Source organism: Protopterus annectens, chromosome 13.part0 (genome assembly GCF_019279795.1).
Source record: "Protopterus annectens isolate FY-2018-M chromosome 13.part0, PAN1.0, whole genome shotgun sequence".
NCBI classification, from domain to species: domain Eukaryota; kingdom Metazoa; phylum Chordata; order Ceratodontiformes; family Protopteridae; genus Protopterus; species Protopterus annectens.
The window spans coordinates 349,071,365-349,089,637 of record NC_056747.1 but is presented as its reverse complement, the minus strand read 5'-3'; the positions used below and the strand labels follow the sequence as shown (position 1 = coordinate 349,089,637).

The window sequence follows — 18,273 nt, the reverse complement described above, 5'->3', positions numbered from 1 at the left end:
GAAGGAAGGAGGAAACTGACAAAAGAAAAACTACCAACAGTGGTACTACAAGGAATACTCCAAGTAAGAAAGAATTTAAAATATAGAAATTTTAAATAAGAATGTACCAGTAATGGTATTACACACGAACAGAGAAATCAGTAGCAACTGTATAGAAAAAATGCTAGAAAAAACTAGCAAGAAAACAATGCAGGTAGGAGAAAATTAGTATGTAATAAAAGTTTTAAAGCTAAACTCACGATTGTGTTAGGAAAAAACTCCCAAAAGATCGAGAGGGACAAGATCTGGATCTGACTCTGAATGACGGCAAATGAGATCTAAGGTATGTTAGGTTGGCGAGACATTATTGGTAGAGGGAGGATCTTGAGAGTTTTAGATCTGAAGACCTGGTAGAAGTGTCAGAGTCGGATCAGAGATCCATCAGTTGAGGAATGAATTAATAAAAAGGACAACATTAGATCACAGCTTTTACACAATTTTTGCTGTACTCTTAAGAGCTCATAGATTTGGAGTGGAACATATTATTGGGAGTGAGTGACTTCAACATGTTATCACAACCACTGCTTGACAGAATACCCCCAAATAGAAACAGACAGATGAAGACAACTTCACAGCTTAAGATAATCATGGAAGAACTAGATTTCACAGATGTATGGATAAATTTTCATCCCATAGACAAGGGGTATACGTATGGAACTCCAATGGAAGGTACAGTCACACAATGGATGTTATGCCCACCATCTGGTCTGATTACTTCACCCCTAGCATGTCTCACCCTGGGGAACAACCATTTCAAACATGTTTTCTGGAAAAACAAGATCATATACTTTTCAATTCTACTGATAGCCAAGACAGAATTAGACAACGGATTCTGCAATTTTAGTGATGTAAATAGGGAGGTGTGTTCATTTGGGCATTATGGGGACTATTCAGAACCAAAATTAAATCATGTTCCAAACATACCGCTAAGAAACAGCATTATTAGGGAACAGGACTTAGAATGTGCAGACTTAATACACAGATATGAGAAAGAACATAAAAGAGGAAATTACAGGGAAAAGTTTTTCCTCATTAGGATTAATGCCGAAAAGAAAAGGACAGGACATCTCAATTAAACATATACAAGACAGAAGTGACATATTTAGAACCTTCTACTGGACAAAAGGTATTTACATCCCAGGAAATTTATTACAAAATGAATTCAAGACAGGAGGAGCAAGACAGTCATAACTTCAATTGAGGATGTACAACAGAATTTACATAGACATACCAAATAAATAGGATCTTAGCTCAAGAATACATTAAACACAAAGTACACAACTCAATCCCAGGGTAAACGGGATTTAGTGTCAATCTTATCAGAGTTGAAAATAGGTAAATTATCTTTGGTAGATCATAAGACTGATCAGAAATATCTAAAGCTGAAGTACTTTCAGAGATTGATATTTCAGCCACTGGAAAAGCCTCAAGGCTTAACTGTCTCACCCCAAATATTTTTAAGGAATTAAAAGACCTACTTTGGGAACCATTACTTGAAATACAGTTGGATAGTGAAGGACCTAATATTTACAGACCTAACTAAAACAAATCCTTTCCCTCAAGGTATCAACTTCTCTGCTTCAACTGGAACTTAAGATCTATGCCAAAATCTTAGTCAACAAAATTGCAAATTTACTCCCCAACTTTATTTCACCCTTCCAACAATGATTTCTCAAACACTAAGCAGGCAACCTAGATTTGATTAGAATAGATGGATATTCAAAGATGGCATTCTTCTAATAACTGTTCAGGGGACACTATATTAATTGACTTTAGGAAGGCTTTTGACTTGGAATGCAGTTTGGGAATTCTTTAATTTTATGAATTTTCCTACATTGTTTATATATAGATGGAAATTGCTATATATAGACCCTACCTCTAGAACAGCTCCCAGTGGGTCTCTCTCAGAAATGGTACATCTGCTAAGAGGCTGAAGGTAAGGATACCTTCTTTCCCCAATCCTCTTCGCTTTGATCACTAAAATTTATAAACAATACTTAAAACAACCAGCAAAGAGATGGGAATGCCTTAACAATGCTCTATCACCTTTACTTGGTTTGCTGATAATTGCATGGTCTGGAGGTGTCACCCTCATAGAACTTTTAATAACATTCCGTCAAGTTTTCACTCTCTTGAACCCCCACAGTGGTCTGGCTAGAAAAAAAAAATTCTATGTCCTTTATCCAATCAGGCAACTGATGAACTTCATTCCCTTAGTGAACACCAAAGGCTGGAACTTGTTGACAGAATGTTTTTGGGCAGACATATATTTGGACCCTCAAAGATTGTTGGCAAGAATTGTAAACTTCTGCTTCAACATCTATCAAGTGAAATACATTGCTGTAAAAAAAAAAATGACCATTCTCCCTTGCCTAAAGGTCTGATGATTAAAATATACATTTTACCAAAGATTCTTTACATAAGGAGTCACATGCACACTCTTCCAAGCTTTCTTACACAGACGAATGTCAGAAACTTAGCTAATTTCCTTTGGGGTAGTTCTCACACTAGAATGATTAGGTTAAAGCTATGTTTGCGAATGAAACAAGGAGAAGGTTTACCCAGCCTTAAAAGATACAACGCAGTGGTGAAGAAAGAATAGTTGTGTAAAATCTTACCATAAAAACAAAATAGAGAAGAAACCACACAGTAGCACAGAACGAAATGATAAAGCGCTTTTCGTTTATTCCAATAAACAAACTTCTTCAGATCAAGAAAAACAAAAAGTCACAGCTTAAATACTCTCTGGGCTAATATTTATAAAGTCAATTAACTACTTAAAGTGAAAGCTGACTTACAAGACACACCCTATTTGCAAACACAACTAGACTAAAAACTGCTTTTAAAGTAAAAGCTAAAAATCCAAATAGACTAAAAGTACAACTAGCGTTGTCTATAAAAATGTGTAAATCTAGCCAACTACTAAGCTAGTGAGGTAAAGAAATAATAATTACAAGTGCATAAAAACTCCGCTGGTGTTTGTAAAACTGAGTTAATACAAATACCTATGTTAGTGCACTAAACTGTGTAATTAGACTCAACGCATACAGTTCACCAGGTCTGAATGAGAACTGATCTTTAAGTAGTGTTCTTAAACTTAGGAGCGTTAATAGGTAGGCTGTGTCAGGTTACCTTCCACACTAGCATGAAGCAGCTACTCTAATGCTTTTGAGCACCTTGGTTCAGTGACCTTATGTGTATTTTTTGCTGAGAATTTGTAGTTTTATCTTGATACTTACTACCAATTATGTTCAGTACACTTGATGTGCTTCAGCATACACAGTTTAGTGCACTAACATAGGTATTTGTATTAACTCAGTTTTACAAACACCAGTGGAGTTTTTATGCACTTGTAATTATTATTTCTTTGCCTCACTAGCTTAGTAGTTGGCTAGATTTACACATTTTTATAGACAACGCTAGTTGTACTTTTAGTCTGACTATTTGGATTTTTAGCTTTTACTTTAAAAGCAATTTTTAGTCTAGTTGTGTTTGCAAATAGGGCGTGTCTTGTAAGTCAGCTTTCACTTTAAGTAGTTAATTGACTTTATAAATATTAGCCCAGAGAGTATTTAAGCTGTGACTTTTTGTTTTTCTTGATCTGAAGAAGTTTGTTTATTGGAATAAACGAAAAGCGCTTTATCATTTCGTTCTGTGCTACTGTGTGGTTTCTTCTCTATTTTGTTTTTCAGTAGTCTGTTTTGCCTGTTCAGTTTATAAAATCTTACCATAACCATAGATGTCCTTCTCTTCCATGTTGCAGTATTCACTTTGGTGTGGGATTTTCTGCTTTAGGCGATCTGACGTAGGCTCCTATACAAAAGCTTTTTGCATGGCTGCCGTAGGTGCGTGGGACGTCACACGTAGAGCCATAAACCAGGGTCCTTAAATGTGACGTCAGCACGCACAGACCTCAGAACCTGAAGCTCAGAGAAGTGGCCTGTCAGAAGATATAGATGTCAACCAAAGAGAGAAATGCCCACGCAAGGCTGAGAAGATAAGACTTCGGGAATATGGTAGCAGTGGCCAGGGCCCAGACCCTGTATGAAAGAAAAATAGGGGTGTATGGAGGGTGGGAAGGAATACTGCAACATGGAAGAGAAGGACATATATGGTTATGGTAAGACTTTACACAACTATTCTATGTCCTTCTATTCCAATGCTGCAGTATTCACTTTGGTGTGGGAGAGTACCACAACTTAGGAGGAGAAATGGGAGGAGGTAGAGGATTCCAGGAATCCTTGCAGGATTGTCCTGGCAAATCCTGCTCTGGCCCTGGAGACTTAGTCTAGTCTGTAATGTTTGGTAAATGTGTGGACTGTAGACCAGGTAGCTGCTTCCAGGATGGAGGCTGTGTCCAGGCCCTTGAGGAAGGCCTTGGAGGTAGCTATGGCCCTGGTGGAGTGAGCCCTTACTCCATGAGATAAGGCTTTGCCATGGTATGAATAACAAAAGAGGATAGATTTCCTAATCCAACAGGAAATGATTTGTTTTCAGACTGCCTTGCCCAGCAACCTGGGGTGAAAGGAGATAAATAGTTGGGTCAGACATCCTGAAGGGCTTACTCTTGTTTAAATAGAATCTCAACTGCCTATGCACATCCAGGGAATGAAGGATTCTCTCTACACTGTTGGCTGGATTTGGGAAAAAGGTAGGAAGGTGGATGGACTGGTTAATGGATAGTTCATTAACCACCTTGGGCATAAAGGAAGGATTTGTGCGTAAGGTAGCTCTGTCATTATGGAAGGTGGTGTGGGGGGGGGGGGAGAAGAGTCATGACGGCCTGTAATTCTGACACCCTTCTAGCGGAAGAAATAGCCACTAAGAGAATGGTTTTCCAAGTACACATCTGTAAGGAGGCTGAACTAGCCATCTCAAAAGGAGGTAAGGTGAGTTTTTCTAAGATGAAGTTGAGGTCCCGGGGGGAGGGATGGGTTTCCTTGATGGTCTAATGTGAAGGACCCCTCTTCAGGAAAAGTTTAACGTCCAGTCTGGAAAGCAGTGGTGGCTGTAATGGTAAGCAGGCTGAAAGGTGGACTTTTACAGAGGAGTTATAGTCCAGTTTTAATGAAATCGCAAACATAGCTAAGGAATAGGGGGTGGGTCTGCCTGCATAGAGTCCCTGTCCTTAAGACGACGCCATTTTTTTTTTTTGAATCTTTCATATTTGGAAAGGGAAGTTTTTCTAGTAGTTGGTTTCCTGGCCTCCCTCAGGATAGAGATCACTTTCTCAGATTAAAGCTGTCTGTAAGGAACTAGAAGTTGATCACCCAGACTTTTAGGTTGAGCATTTGTAGCTGAAGTTGAATAAGAAATCCATTTTGCTGTGATAGAAAGTCCACCTTGTGGGGTAACGTGTGGTGATTGCCCTTAGCTAAAGAGTGCAGAAGGGGGAACCAGTGTTGCCTTGGCCAGCAGGGAGTCACCAGCAAGATTTTTGGTTGGTCCTTCTTGATTTTTAGAAGGACCTTTTGTATTTGTGGGAAGGGGGGAATGCTTAAAGGAACATTCCCTTCCAAGGAAAGCTGAAGGCATTCACTCTCCAGGCTGATGGAGTGTGATCCCTGCTGCAGAATTTGGCTAGTTGTCTGTTCTGGGGGGAGGCAAACAGATCCACTTGAGGGGTGCCCCATCGGTGAACTATGTCTAGAAAAGTATCCCTGTTTACCATCCATTCGTGAAGATAAGAGGACGTTCTGCTGAGCAAGTCTGCTTGTTTGTTTTCCTGAGAGGGGATGTAAGAGGCCTGCAGGAAGAGGTTATGTTGGTAGCTAACTCCCAAATCTATACGGTTATCCTGCATAGGAGGTAGACTTTGGTCCCTCCTTGCTTGTTCAGGTGCCACAACTGTGGTATTGTCTGCGAGAATGTGAAGTAGGCCAGGTTGGTGGATGGGTAGAAATGCCTGAAGAGCCAGCAAGACTGCAGTCATCTCCCTGACATTGATATGTTGCTTTGGAAGAGCCAAGGTCCAAGATTTTTGGACCCTGTAGCCCTTCAGAGTTGCTTCCCACCCCAGATCTGATGCATCTATGCACATGGAGTAGGTAGGGGGAGATGCTGTAGGGGGATGCCTGGGTTTTTGAGGATTTGTTGAATCCACCACCTCAATTCTGTCTTTAGACAGGGTAAAAGGGGAATTTGAGTCTCTAGCGGGTGTTGTTGCTGAGACCATACATTCTTTAAGTACCACTCAAGTTTCCTCATGTGTAACCTGACTAGGGGAAGCATGGGAAGTCCTAGAAGTTGTAGGAACTGCCTTGCGGAGAGGTGGGATACCCCCAGCAGGTTTTGAAAATGACTTGAGAGAGACTGCTGTTTGTCCCATGGGAGGTAGGCTCTCATTAATTCTGATCTTATTCTGCATCTCAGGAAAACTTTGTCCTGCTGTGGTTGCAGGGACGATTTTGGGAGACTGAGGGTGAACCTCAAATTGTGCATGGTGGTCACTGAAATTTTAGTTGGCTCAGGAGCAAAGGTTTCTGATTCTGCTAGGAGGAGGATGTTGTTGCAGGTAGGGGTATATTTGGATGCCCTTGGTTCAACAGAATGCAATGGCAAGGGCCAGGCATTTTGTGAACACCCTTGGAGCAGTAGATAAGCCAAAGGGCAAGGCTGTAACCTGAAAATGTGATGAAATACCAGTCCACCTCAGGAATCTCCTGTGTGAGGGCATCACAGGAATGTGGAGATAAGCTTCCTTTAAGTCCAGAGTAACCATAAGGATCTGGGGTGGGGATCAGTGGCAAGAGGGTTGGCAGAGAGCATCCTAAAGGATGGAACTTTTAGGAACCTGTTTAGGTAAGAGAGGTCTAGAATGGGTCTCCAGGGACCCTCCTTTTTGGGAACGAGGAATAGGCAGGAATAGAAACCTTTTCCTTCTTGATGCTTGGGGACTGGTTCTATTGTTCCCAGGGCAAGTAGCTGTTGCAGAATAGTAGTTAAAAGGTGGAGTAGGTTTTTGGGTGAGAAAGGGATTTTTTCTGGACATGGTCTTTCTTTCCAAGATAGGTAGTAGCCTCTTTGAATGATGGAAAGGACCCATTGGTCTGTGGTTATGGTTTTCCAGAAGGGAAGGCAGGCGGATAAGGGGAAGAGGGCAAGGCAGTCAGGCAGAGGGGTCCTCCTCTGACAGGAAAGGGCTGTTTAGGGGGAGGGGGGGTTGTTATTAGGTCTGGAGTAAGACTGCCTCCTAGATCCTCTTCTTTGTCTGGAGGTAGATGGCTGAGAAGAGGAGGGCAGTCGCCCGACAAAGGAAGTTTTGGCAGGATAATTCCTGTAATACTTTGGAAAAGGAGAAACCAGCAAGTGTTTAATTGTCTTGCAGCTCTTTGCTTTTCCTCTTGCAAGTTTTTGGAGAGATCAACTGACTTTTCTGAAAAGAAGGTTGTGGTCCAGTGGGGCATCCATGATTTTAGTTTTAAAATCCTCTGGGAGAGGTTGAAGGTGTAGTCAGGAATATCTGTGTTGGGCAGATGCAGAAGCTGCAGACCTGGCACAGTCTTCTGTTGCAACATAGCTACACCTGATGGAGTTGTCTGGCTACTTGAGTAGCCAGGGATAGCTTTGAAGCAATGTCTGCTTTAGTGGGACAGTCTGGGGTAGAGGCTTGAGACACCAAGTCCAAGGCATATTTTACCATGTGTGTTGGACAGTTCATGGCTCTGAAGGCCAAGGTGGAAGAGGTGTACATTTTCTTTCCTAGCCTGTCCTTGGTCTTACTGTCCTTATCCGTGGGCAAGAGTGAGGCTGAAGGGAATTGTCTGTCAGGAGTGACAGCAATAACAGCTGGATCAGCCAGAGGAGGTTTTACCAGAAATTTCTGTTCATCTGGAACCTTATAAAACCTGTCTGGTCTTTTGGGGGCTGGTGGCTGAGAGTCAGGGTTCTTACTGAGTAGAAGGCATCCAGGAAAGCTGGGAGCACAGGAGGTATAGGAGAGGGAGACTCCAGTTGGACAAGCTCAAAATATCCCTTCTGTGTTGTCAGACATGAGGGTAGAGTCCCATTTAAAGTACTCCATCATTTTAGTGATAGTCTCCCCAAAGGTTAAGTCTTCTGGGGCAATCCCCTTCTATTGAGTCTTCATCTGGAGAATAGTAGTCAAGAGGGGAAGCAATTTGACTTGCATAAGAAACAGATTCCTCAGAGGAGGAATCATAATGGAAATGTTGTTCTCCCTCTAAAGGAGGATGTAGGGTGGAAGAAACAAGGTCTGGGAGAGGACTGAGGACAGGGATGGAAGTAGGAGGAGGGCCATGAAGGACTGTCAGTCTGTCTGAGTTTCAAAAGGTGGAATGGTATGTTTAGTTTTCTGTTTTTTCTTGGTGGGCATAGGCCTAAGGGAAGGGATGGGAATTGAGGCCAGACCTGCAGAAGGAGAGGAGTCGGTTGACCAGCAAACGGTTCCCCCTCGACGTTGGTTGTGGCAGATGGCTGAATAGACTCCGTGGACGTGCATTCTGTGGCTGGCGAAGCAGCTACCTCAAGGGGAACTGTCGAAGCCAATGGAAAAATCGGGTGTTCCTCGGCCCCTAAATCTGAAGCTGGTGGGATGGCCGTAAGCGGAGTGGCAGCAGGAAGAGGCCTGGAAACTTTGGCCTTCTTTGGGAGTTCTGGGTGTTTGGCCAATTCCAGATCCATCCTAAGGGCTAGACGCTTGAGACACTGATTTTCGAGGTAGAGGTTTAATGCGGTCAGATGACTGCGGAGTGTCCCATGCACAAAGGACTTACAAATGGAACACGATGTATGGTCGTGCTCCTTACCTAGACAAAATACGCACTTGTCGTGCACGTCTGTGTGGTATCTGCCGTCCGCAACTACATTTGCCTTTTTTAGCTGACATCAGCCAGGAACTACAGCAAACCAAGCAGAAGCAAAGACACTAGGGAAAACAAGAAAAACCCCAAACGGGGTACTTATCTTTCTGAAGAAATCATCTGAAGGAGCAGGATGATCGAAGTGATGTCTGCGGCTGAAAAGTTCTGAGGTCTGTGCGTACCGACGTCACATTTAAGGACCCTGGTTTATGGCTTTACGTGTGGCGTCCCACGCACCTATGACAGCCAGGCAAAAAGCTTTTGTATAGAAGCTAATGTCATATTGTCTGAGGTGGAAAATCCCACACCAAAGTGAATACTGCAACACTGGAATAGAAGGACATTCAATATTTTTGGTTAGATGCCTACCTAGACCAATTTTACTTCTCAATGAACTTAATTTTTTTCAGACAGAAATGACCATTAAAAACTTCCCAGACTCCAGCAAAGTTTGGGATCCACAGAATGGGAAGTCTAGGTGGGAAATGAGGTTATAGGGTGGGATAAGAATGAGATAAGTAGACTCCTAACAAGCAGAATCTGAGATTGTAACCACTGAATGGGGAATTACTACATTGGAACAACGGGATCATCTTTTTCCTAAATATCTATCATCCATGATTCTTGAAATTAATTCAGTTCAACTTCTTGCAATCAAGAATGGGCAACAATAAACATATCTAGTCATGACCTCTTCAATTACCAAGATGTGGTCAGACAATTTAAAATGAGAGAAGTTAATGAGATGGAGAATTATACTCATTGCACTGGACCTATTACCTCACCAGCAATTTGTTGGTCATAAAACTGAAAATAAGCTTCTTCTACAATGGTAAAATCTCCTTGGTTATGCCTGTGACTACTGGTATGAATCCTCCTAGAATACCACTCCCACAACAATACACATTAACTTTGCCATGAAAAATCCAAATACTTCAACTTATGGTGTTAAAACGTCTTCACTAGGAGCAATTCTCTCCTGAAAGACCTTTCAAAGGGGACAAGCCTTGTCATGCCATGGTGTTGTCACTTCCACATAATATGGTTATGCCCACAGATTTCCACTAAATGGGTGCTACTACACAAAGCCATGTCCTGGGCTACAAGAATCCCCATTCCCATCTTGGCTGCAAAAGAGTTCTGCATACTAGGACTACAGACCAACAATCTTCTACTCTTTCATTCATTATTTATATTAATGAGAATTGTGGCCCTTTCCTTTCTAAGCTTCCTCTTTGGTTACTGGAAATGGCCTTTCAATACCTGGTAAACAGGCATACACAGCCTGGCTTCTTGACAGAGATAATAATGAGGAAAGCAACTCATGTGGATAATTTTTATTTACACTGTCAAGACAGAGAACAGGATATATTAAGGATTAAATATAATAAACTGGTGCAAAAATCATGGGCAGAAACTAAATGCCAAAAATGCATCATAACCTTTGAGAAGTCTTCAACACTGGGTTACTACCACAATGACAATAAACCCCTAAGAGTTGACCCAACTGTTCAGGATGTGGGAACTTATATGGATAGTGACCCTACTTCTGACCAACCTGTGTCCAGTGGCATAAACGTCCTTCTACACTGCATTGCTTATAAACAAAGGGACTGTGTTCTAGAGCTAGAGATGTCAATGTTCATCTTAACTCAACCCTCATAACAATTATTGTGCATAATGCTCCTTTTGGTACTTACCTGTCCAGACATATGCAACAATAGGAATACCCAGAGAGACGGCCTCAATAATATGTTCTACATAGACTGACTAAGCCCTATCACTGCACTCGGTATCCTACACACTGCCAAGAAGTGATCTGTGGTCTGGCATACAAGGCATCCTCCTACTCAATACTTATGAATTTACTGTGCATCAGCAAGTCAAATGTCATCAGAAATACTCAGTCTAGGGATCTAAATCTCTTCTGCAACATCATTAGAATGATTTGGAGGGACAGATACATCTCAAAGAAGATAATGCTGCTCTCTGACAGACTCCCCCATCCACCTAAAGCAATACTTACTCCTGCCCTTATTTACGTACAACTTGGATCTATTTATTTACGCACAACTTGGATCTATGGATGGGAAACAAAAAATTTATCCTAGGATTGCCCCAGTACTACTAATGGACAGAGGCACTCCTAAATATTTTATCCCATGTATGGGTCCCCTCACCTCAAATTATCTATTGTATTATCCCAGTTTTTCTCAGCAGAGGTAATGCTACTGACCATGGAATCGATAAAGGCCAATATAACATCAAATAGGACAGATTAACTCAAGGGAAATTGGCTAGGCTTAAAATGGCTCACAAGGGCAGCTGGGTTAGTACTTATCTATAACCCTATAATTTTGTATGAAGAAAGGCTCCTTGACTATAAGGTAATTATGTTTAGCTTTTTTTTTTCCACAAAATAAATCTGTTAACAAAATGATATTCTTCAACATCTGTCAGCAAGCAAGTTTAATGCATTATGTTCTCCTTTTACTATAGCTCCAACAGGGTGTGATTGCATTTGATTAGTTTTCAAAGGTTTAGTCGGTAGTTCGCATCTTTTATCCTGTAACAGAGCAATTATCCTGACAGAAAAGTTGTAACTTTTGTGCATTATATATGAAGGTTTACATCCTCAGGTCTAGTGGATGAACTGACAATTATAATATAATCACACATTAATAACCTAAAATATAAATGAATGAAAAAGGATATACATAAAGAAACAAATTTAAGTCCAAAAAATACATCTAGTAGTGTGTAGTTAGACTTCAGATATAAATATAAATATTAACCCTCATCTATCTAAAGCCTTTAATTTAAGTAAACACTTAATAGAACAGAATTCATTAAGCCGTGGAAATATATGGGCAGTAGTACAAAGCTGCCAATGGATCTCCGAAGTGTGCAGCCTCGAGACAGTACATCCAATGATCATTTGAGTCTTGGGAAGGCAGCTTGTAGCCACATACCACATACTTCCTAAACCCTTTAGCTGTAAGGAACAGTAAACACACAACATACTGGAAAAACATGCTACCTAACTAGAAGTACAGCAACAATCATACCCACTACACAACTATTTGAAAGTTAACTAGGGAGAAATAACTCCATACAACAAGGAGGGAAAAGCCCACGAGCACTATGAAACAACCTTATACTAATGCTAAAAATACACTACCTAACCCTATCTACTACAAAATTGCAAGAACACACCAAATCATTACGGAAAATCTAGGGTAGAGGAAGGGGGGGGTGAAAATATGGCATGAAGACACACAAAAAGGATACAACCTAGTGAAGCTCAAGATTAAGCTTCTATCAAGGAAGGTGGCAAATGAGATCTAGGGTAATTCTGTATAAAGCTAGGAATTATTGGTGGAACAGGCAGAGTTCAGGGGCTGAAATCTTTCGGAAATTGCCAGTCTCAGATACTAGTCAGATTCTATAACCCCCACAGGCTGAACCCTGATGGAAAAGACATTAAATCCATAGGTACAAATTTGAAAGGTTTATACTTACTTACGGTACTTAAAGTAGAACCCCTGCAATTACCAACATATGGAGACCCACAAAGGATTAGTAGCTAGCCAGAAGTGGTGAACCCTGGGGCTATTCAAACCTTTTAACTTTGCCAAACAGACACGGTGTGAAGACCAAATGAGAAAAGCACATCCTAATAATCGAAGCTCAACACTTAAAGAAAAGCAGCAATAAAAGTTAGATAAACTGTGTATCTCAAGAGATCAGACTCCACGCAGAGGGTTCCTTGAAGATCTGAATACTCACCGACTCAAACAGTGTTGTGAGATCCTATGCTGGTAAATACAGAGGCACTGCTTTGGCCGTAGAACTCTTGGTAAGCTTGAAAAGGGTAAACATCCACTGATGAAACATCTGCTGCATAAATCTAAAGGTGGTACTTACTTGAAAGCTGTTGCTGGAGCTGCCTGACCAGGGCTGCTGTCTGCTGCTGCTGTTGCGTTTGCTGCATTCCTTGCCGTTGAAACTATAGAATGGAAGGGGGGGGGGAAGCTTAGTTGTCATTGCGTGTCTATTTTAAAACTGATAATGCAATCCCCCAACTACAGTCCCAACATAACTACAAAAATAGAATACAAAACGATAATTGAGACTATCCTCCAAACAATCAAGTTTAACAACTCACCACCCACAAGCACTCGCACATCCTGTGAAACGAAAATGGTCAGTTTTATAAAATTTTCAGGCCTCTGCTTCCTTATGACAAAATATTACTTAGCTTACATAAAGCATACTTTCTTTTTTGTCAAAACAAACAATTTTCATAACTCCATATACAATGTGGTCAACATGCATGGCGCATTTCATTTTGTTCTACTGATGGCTTATGGGGTTTCTTTCTCACCATACTTTAAAAAATTCCACATCAGCCCAGTATCAGCAGTTACATAAACCCCTTAACCAAATATTTTTCCATGATTATACAGCCCTTAATCTAGTGGTTCAACATTATGAACAATTATCTACCCCCTTCCAGTGTACCCAATTTCAGATGGCACTATCCTGAACCTATCTTTCCTGTCTTGAACCACTCTTTCTTGGGGGCTGCGTTCTCTCTCTTCTATCTCCTCATTAACTCATCTTCTCCTTAAATGTCTATGATTTTGTTTGTTTACCAGGATAGTCCAGCTGGGGCATACAAGACCACTTTTCAGCAATGGCCTGGGGAGAAAAGCTCCATACATTTAACAGAAAATGGCAAAAGACATAGATTGTACTACACATTATAAATATAAAGAAATGATGTTAACTTTAAACTAGAAAATATAATGCAATATAATAAATAAATAAAACATTGCAGATTTAAGACAAAGATAAAGACAAAGGGGATGTCAGGAAGGAAGGAAGAATGGTTAAACTGAAAAGGAGACACGTTAGAGTTCAGAGGGATGATGGATTCTAAAGAGGAGTATGATAGGTGTGAGGAGGAGAAAAGAAGAAAAATTATAGGAAAGTTGGTTCAGCCTGGGGAGGAATTACAGGAACAGAGACATAAGCTGTGTAGAAAATCTTTTAATTTTTCTTTGTAGGAATTGGAGAAGGCTAGCTGCCTAATGGATGTGACAAATGAATTCCACATCTTTGAGATACATGCAGAATATATGGAGTCACCATTCAGTATACCACAGAAGAGGAGAACTGGGAGGGGAATTTATCAGGAAAGGAAAAAACAGAAAACTATGAGCTAGTTTTCACCGAGACAAACTTACAGTTTTTGAATTCAAGCAAAATTAATTTTCTGAGAGCTAAACAGTGATGAGAAGAATAGGATATATGGGTAGCAAGTTTAGCAGTTTTGTTTAACATTGTTCTGATTTTTTGTAGTGGTCATACATTAATATTAGTTAATAGGTGAGGCATAAAGAAAATCTGATGGAAGATGGGATGTACCAGTGGTTTTATGTAACTGGGGAAAAAGCTGGAGACTGTAAAGAAGGCTTAACTAGTGGTAAGTGTTCGACCATGTTTTGAATAAGTTTATCAAACTAAAGCTGATCTTCAGGGGTTACACCTAAAATCTTGGTTTGGTGCACTACTTCCAATTATATTACTTGATAGTGATACACTGAGAACATGTTCTCTTGGTTTATATTCTGAGGATAAAGGGCATTAACATAGTTTTTGTGGGATATAGAAGCAGCTGAGACTGAGAAAGCTAAGCCTCAATGGAGGTAAATAACTCAAGTAATAGCTAGAGGGTAATGAAGGTGCACAGCAGATACGTGTGGCATCACTGATAAATTAGAGAAGGGTGGCTTGAAATGAGGCGGAGACAAGCTAATTTATGAATAAGTACAAGTACAGACCCTTACGGAACCCTGATTGATAATGATAGATAAACAGAGAAGTCACAGTGCCACCTGACTGTCGGAGAATGGATGGGGGGGGGGGGGGTTAGTACACCAGTCAACTGTTGGAGAGGAAAAAACAATAGAGTAAAGGGAGCGAAGTAATTTTGGACAAAATACAATGTCAAAGTCTAGTGATATCAAGGAAAATGGCAGAAATAAGTTTATTTTCATTTTTCTCACTGTAAACAGTATTAAGGAAAGACAATAGGGCAGTGGTTGAAGCAAAAGCCATGTTGTACAAAGTAGTGTGTTGGTTTGGAGGAAATGAAAAACCTGACTGTGGATGCAATGCTTTCAATTTTTGGAAAGAGGTGAGACAATAGCAGTGGTTTGGAAGTTGACAGCTTCGGCGGTGCAACCTTTATGAAGGGGTAGCAAGAATGACTTCCTCTAAGATGTAGGGACAGTGGCTTCAGATATAACAGTGATTTATAACAATGAAGTGAGACAAGCAAGATGTTTATCAGCAAGCTTCAGGTATTAACAGGGATAAGGCAGGCACCAGTTGATGGTTTAAGTTTAGTGAGAAGTTTACAGATCAAGGTACAGGTCTGTATGGTGAGGGTGATGGACCTTTCCTCCCTCAGGACTGATAGCACGTCCTCTTAATAGTGGTGTCTGAATGGGGTTGGTAATTTATCACCCACAGAGTCAGGGATAGCATTTGCAAGTGTGGGTGTAAGAGAGTTCCTTTGTCTTATGTCAGAAGGTTCAACTTGTGAGGTAAATGGCAGTGATTTCCCCTTGGCTAAATTGTACAGAATGGGGAACCAGTGCTGGCTTGGCCAGTAGGGAATCACTAGCAAGATTTTTGGTTTGTCCTGCCTGATTTTCAGAAGGACTTTCTGAATCAGAGGGAAGGGGGGGAAGGCGTACAGGAACTTTCCCTCCCAGTTGAAACTAAAGGCGTCTACTCTCCAGGCTTGGGGGGAGTAAGTCTTTGTGCAGAAGGTCTGCAGTTGCCTGTTCTGGGGGGGAGGCAAACAGGTTTACTTGTGGAGTGCCCCACCGGTAGACTATGTCTAGGAAAATGGTCCTGTCCAGCATCCATTCCTGTTGTGGAGAGGATGTTCTGATCAGAAGATCTGCTTGTTTGTTGTCCTGCGAAGGGATGTAGCTGGCTTGCAGGGATATGTTGTGCTGGGATGCTAGGTCCCAAATAAATAGGGCTAGCCTGCACAATTGGTATGTCTTGGTACCTCCCTGTTTGTTGATGTACCACATTACAGTGGTATTGTCCATCACTATCAGAAGAGGACCTGGTAGCAGTAGGGGTAGGAAGGTTTGCAGAGCTAAAAGAACTGCTGTCATCTCCTTTACATTGATGTGTTTGGTTTTCATGGGAGGTTGCCACTGGGCTTGGACTCAGAGTGCAAGTTGGCTCCCCAACCTGAGTCTGAAGCATCTGTATGCAATATTTATGTGGGTTGGAGGGTTGCAGTGGAAGGCCCGGGTTTAATTGTACTTGTTGAATCCACCAAATTATTTCCTTCTTTAAACAGGGAAGAAGGGGAATAACTTGTTTCAAGTGATTCTGGTGTTGTGACCAGATATTTCTGAAGTACCATTGCAGTTTTCGCATATGCATTCTGGCCAATGGTAGCATGGGGATGGTTGCTGCCATCAATCCCAGGAGTCGAAGAAATTGCCTTGCAGTGACTGTCTGGGAGAACAAGACTTCCTGGAAGTGGGAAACTAGAGCTAGAACCTTGTCCTGTGGGAGAAAGGCTTTCATTCAGTCTGTATTGATTCTGCAACCTAGGAATATCTTGTCCTTGTCTGGGTTCAGGGAGGACTTCTTGAGGTTTGGGGTGAACCCTAGGCTTTGTAGAAGGGACATAGTGAAGTATAGATGTCTTAAGAGGGAATCTTCTGACTGTGCCAGGATATGTAATGTCATCCAGATATGGGTAAATCTGGATTCCTTGGGTCTTGCAGAAGGCAATGGCTGGGGCTAGGCACTTTGTAAACACTCTTGGGGCAGTGGATAAGACAAAGGGCAAGGCCATAAATTGGAAGTGCGAGGATGGGCCAGAGAAACGCAGGAAACGTCTGTGTGAGGCCCTGATAGGAATGTGTAGGTAAGCATCTTTTAGGTCCAGGGTGACCATGAAAGCATTTGAGGGTATGAGGGGCAAGAGAGTGGGCAGTGACAGCATTTTGAAGGATGGTACCTGCAGGTAAAGGTTTAGGAAGGAGAGATCCAAAATGGGTCTCCAGGAACAGTCCTTTAGAGGGACCAGGAACAGATGGGAGTAGAATCCCTTTCCTTCTTGCCCTGTGGGAACAGGCTCTATTGTGCCTTGTTGTTGCAGGTCTGACAGAATTTGTGGAAGGAGATGGCACTGTTTTTTTGGGGGGGAAATGGAATGCCTTTCCAGGGGGGAATTTGTGTCCAGGATAGGAAGTATCCTTTTTGAATAATGGTTAATACCCATTGGTCTGTGGTGATTTTCTTCCAGAAGGAGAAACAGTGGGTAAGGCGAGCTGAGAGGGGCAGATGAGCAAGGCAGTCACATATTACTGGGACCTCCCCTATCCTGAAAAGGCTGTCTAGGTTGAGGAGGTGGGCCAGTGGGTATGGATGAGGAATGTCTTCTAGTTCTTCTTCTGGGTCTGGAGGAAGAGGCAGCAGAATGTGGGTTACGCCTAACAAAGGTAGTTTTAACCAGGTAGTTCCTATACAATTTGTGTATACGGGGTATCAGGAGATGTTTAATATCCTGTAAATCTTTGCTTTTTTCTTGCAGATTCTTAAATAGGTCTGCAGATTGCTTTCCAGAGAGGAAGCTGTGATCCAGGGGAGCATCCAAGATTTTGGACTTGACGTCCTCTGGCAGATTTTGTAGTCTAAGCCAAGAATATCTCCTAAGGACAGATGCTGATGCTGCAGAGCGAGCAGAAGCGTCTGCAGCATCATAGCTGCATCTTATAGAGTGTCTAGCCACTTGCAGTTCTAAGGATAGTTTGGAGGAGATACCCGTTTTAATGGGACTGTCAGTTATAGAAGCCAACATAGAGGTGGCTTGGGATACTAAGTCCACGGCATACTTGGTCATGTGTGTTTGATAGTTAACAGCTTTGAAGGCCAAAGTGGAGGAAGTGCACACCTTCTTGCCTATCCTATCCATAGATTTGCTATCTTTATCCGTTGGCAATAGGGAGGCAGGAGGAAGCAACCTAGACTGTTTATCAGGGGCAATCACTGCTGGGTCTGCTTTATGAGGAATATTTGCTCCTCTGGCACTTTGTAGAAGCGGTCTGGACGCTTAGCTGCAGGGGGCTGTGAGTCAGGAGTTCTAGAGGCTGCAGAAAATGCATCCAAGTATGCAGGAAGAACAGGGGGAACAGCTGAAGGGGACTCCACTTGCAGCAGTTCAAAGTATCTTTTTTTGGGTTTCTGTCATCTGGGAAGTATCCCATTAGTCTTTCATTTTGGTGATGGTTTCACAAAATGTAATGTCTTCAGGTGGAGAATCTCCTTCCACAGAATCCTCATAAGGAGAATAATATTCCTT

At 41.7% G+C, this 18,273-nt stretch overlaps 1 protein-coding gene across 1 annotated transcript in view; it reads right to left on the bottom strand.

Moving 5' to 3' along the window:
• MED12 (mediator complex subunit 12) overlaps window positions 1-18,273 on the bottom strand; it is a 4,088,267-nt gene that overhangs the window by 122,365 nt on the left and 3,947,629 nt on the right. The window contains exon 42 of the mRNA XM_044054827.1: window positions 12,789-12,870. Coding sequence (XP_043910762.1) covers window positions 12,789-12,870 — 82 coding nt within the window. The remainder of the gene's footprint in view (window positions 1-12,788; window positions 12,871-18,273) is intronic.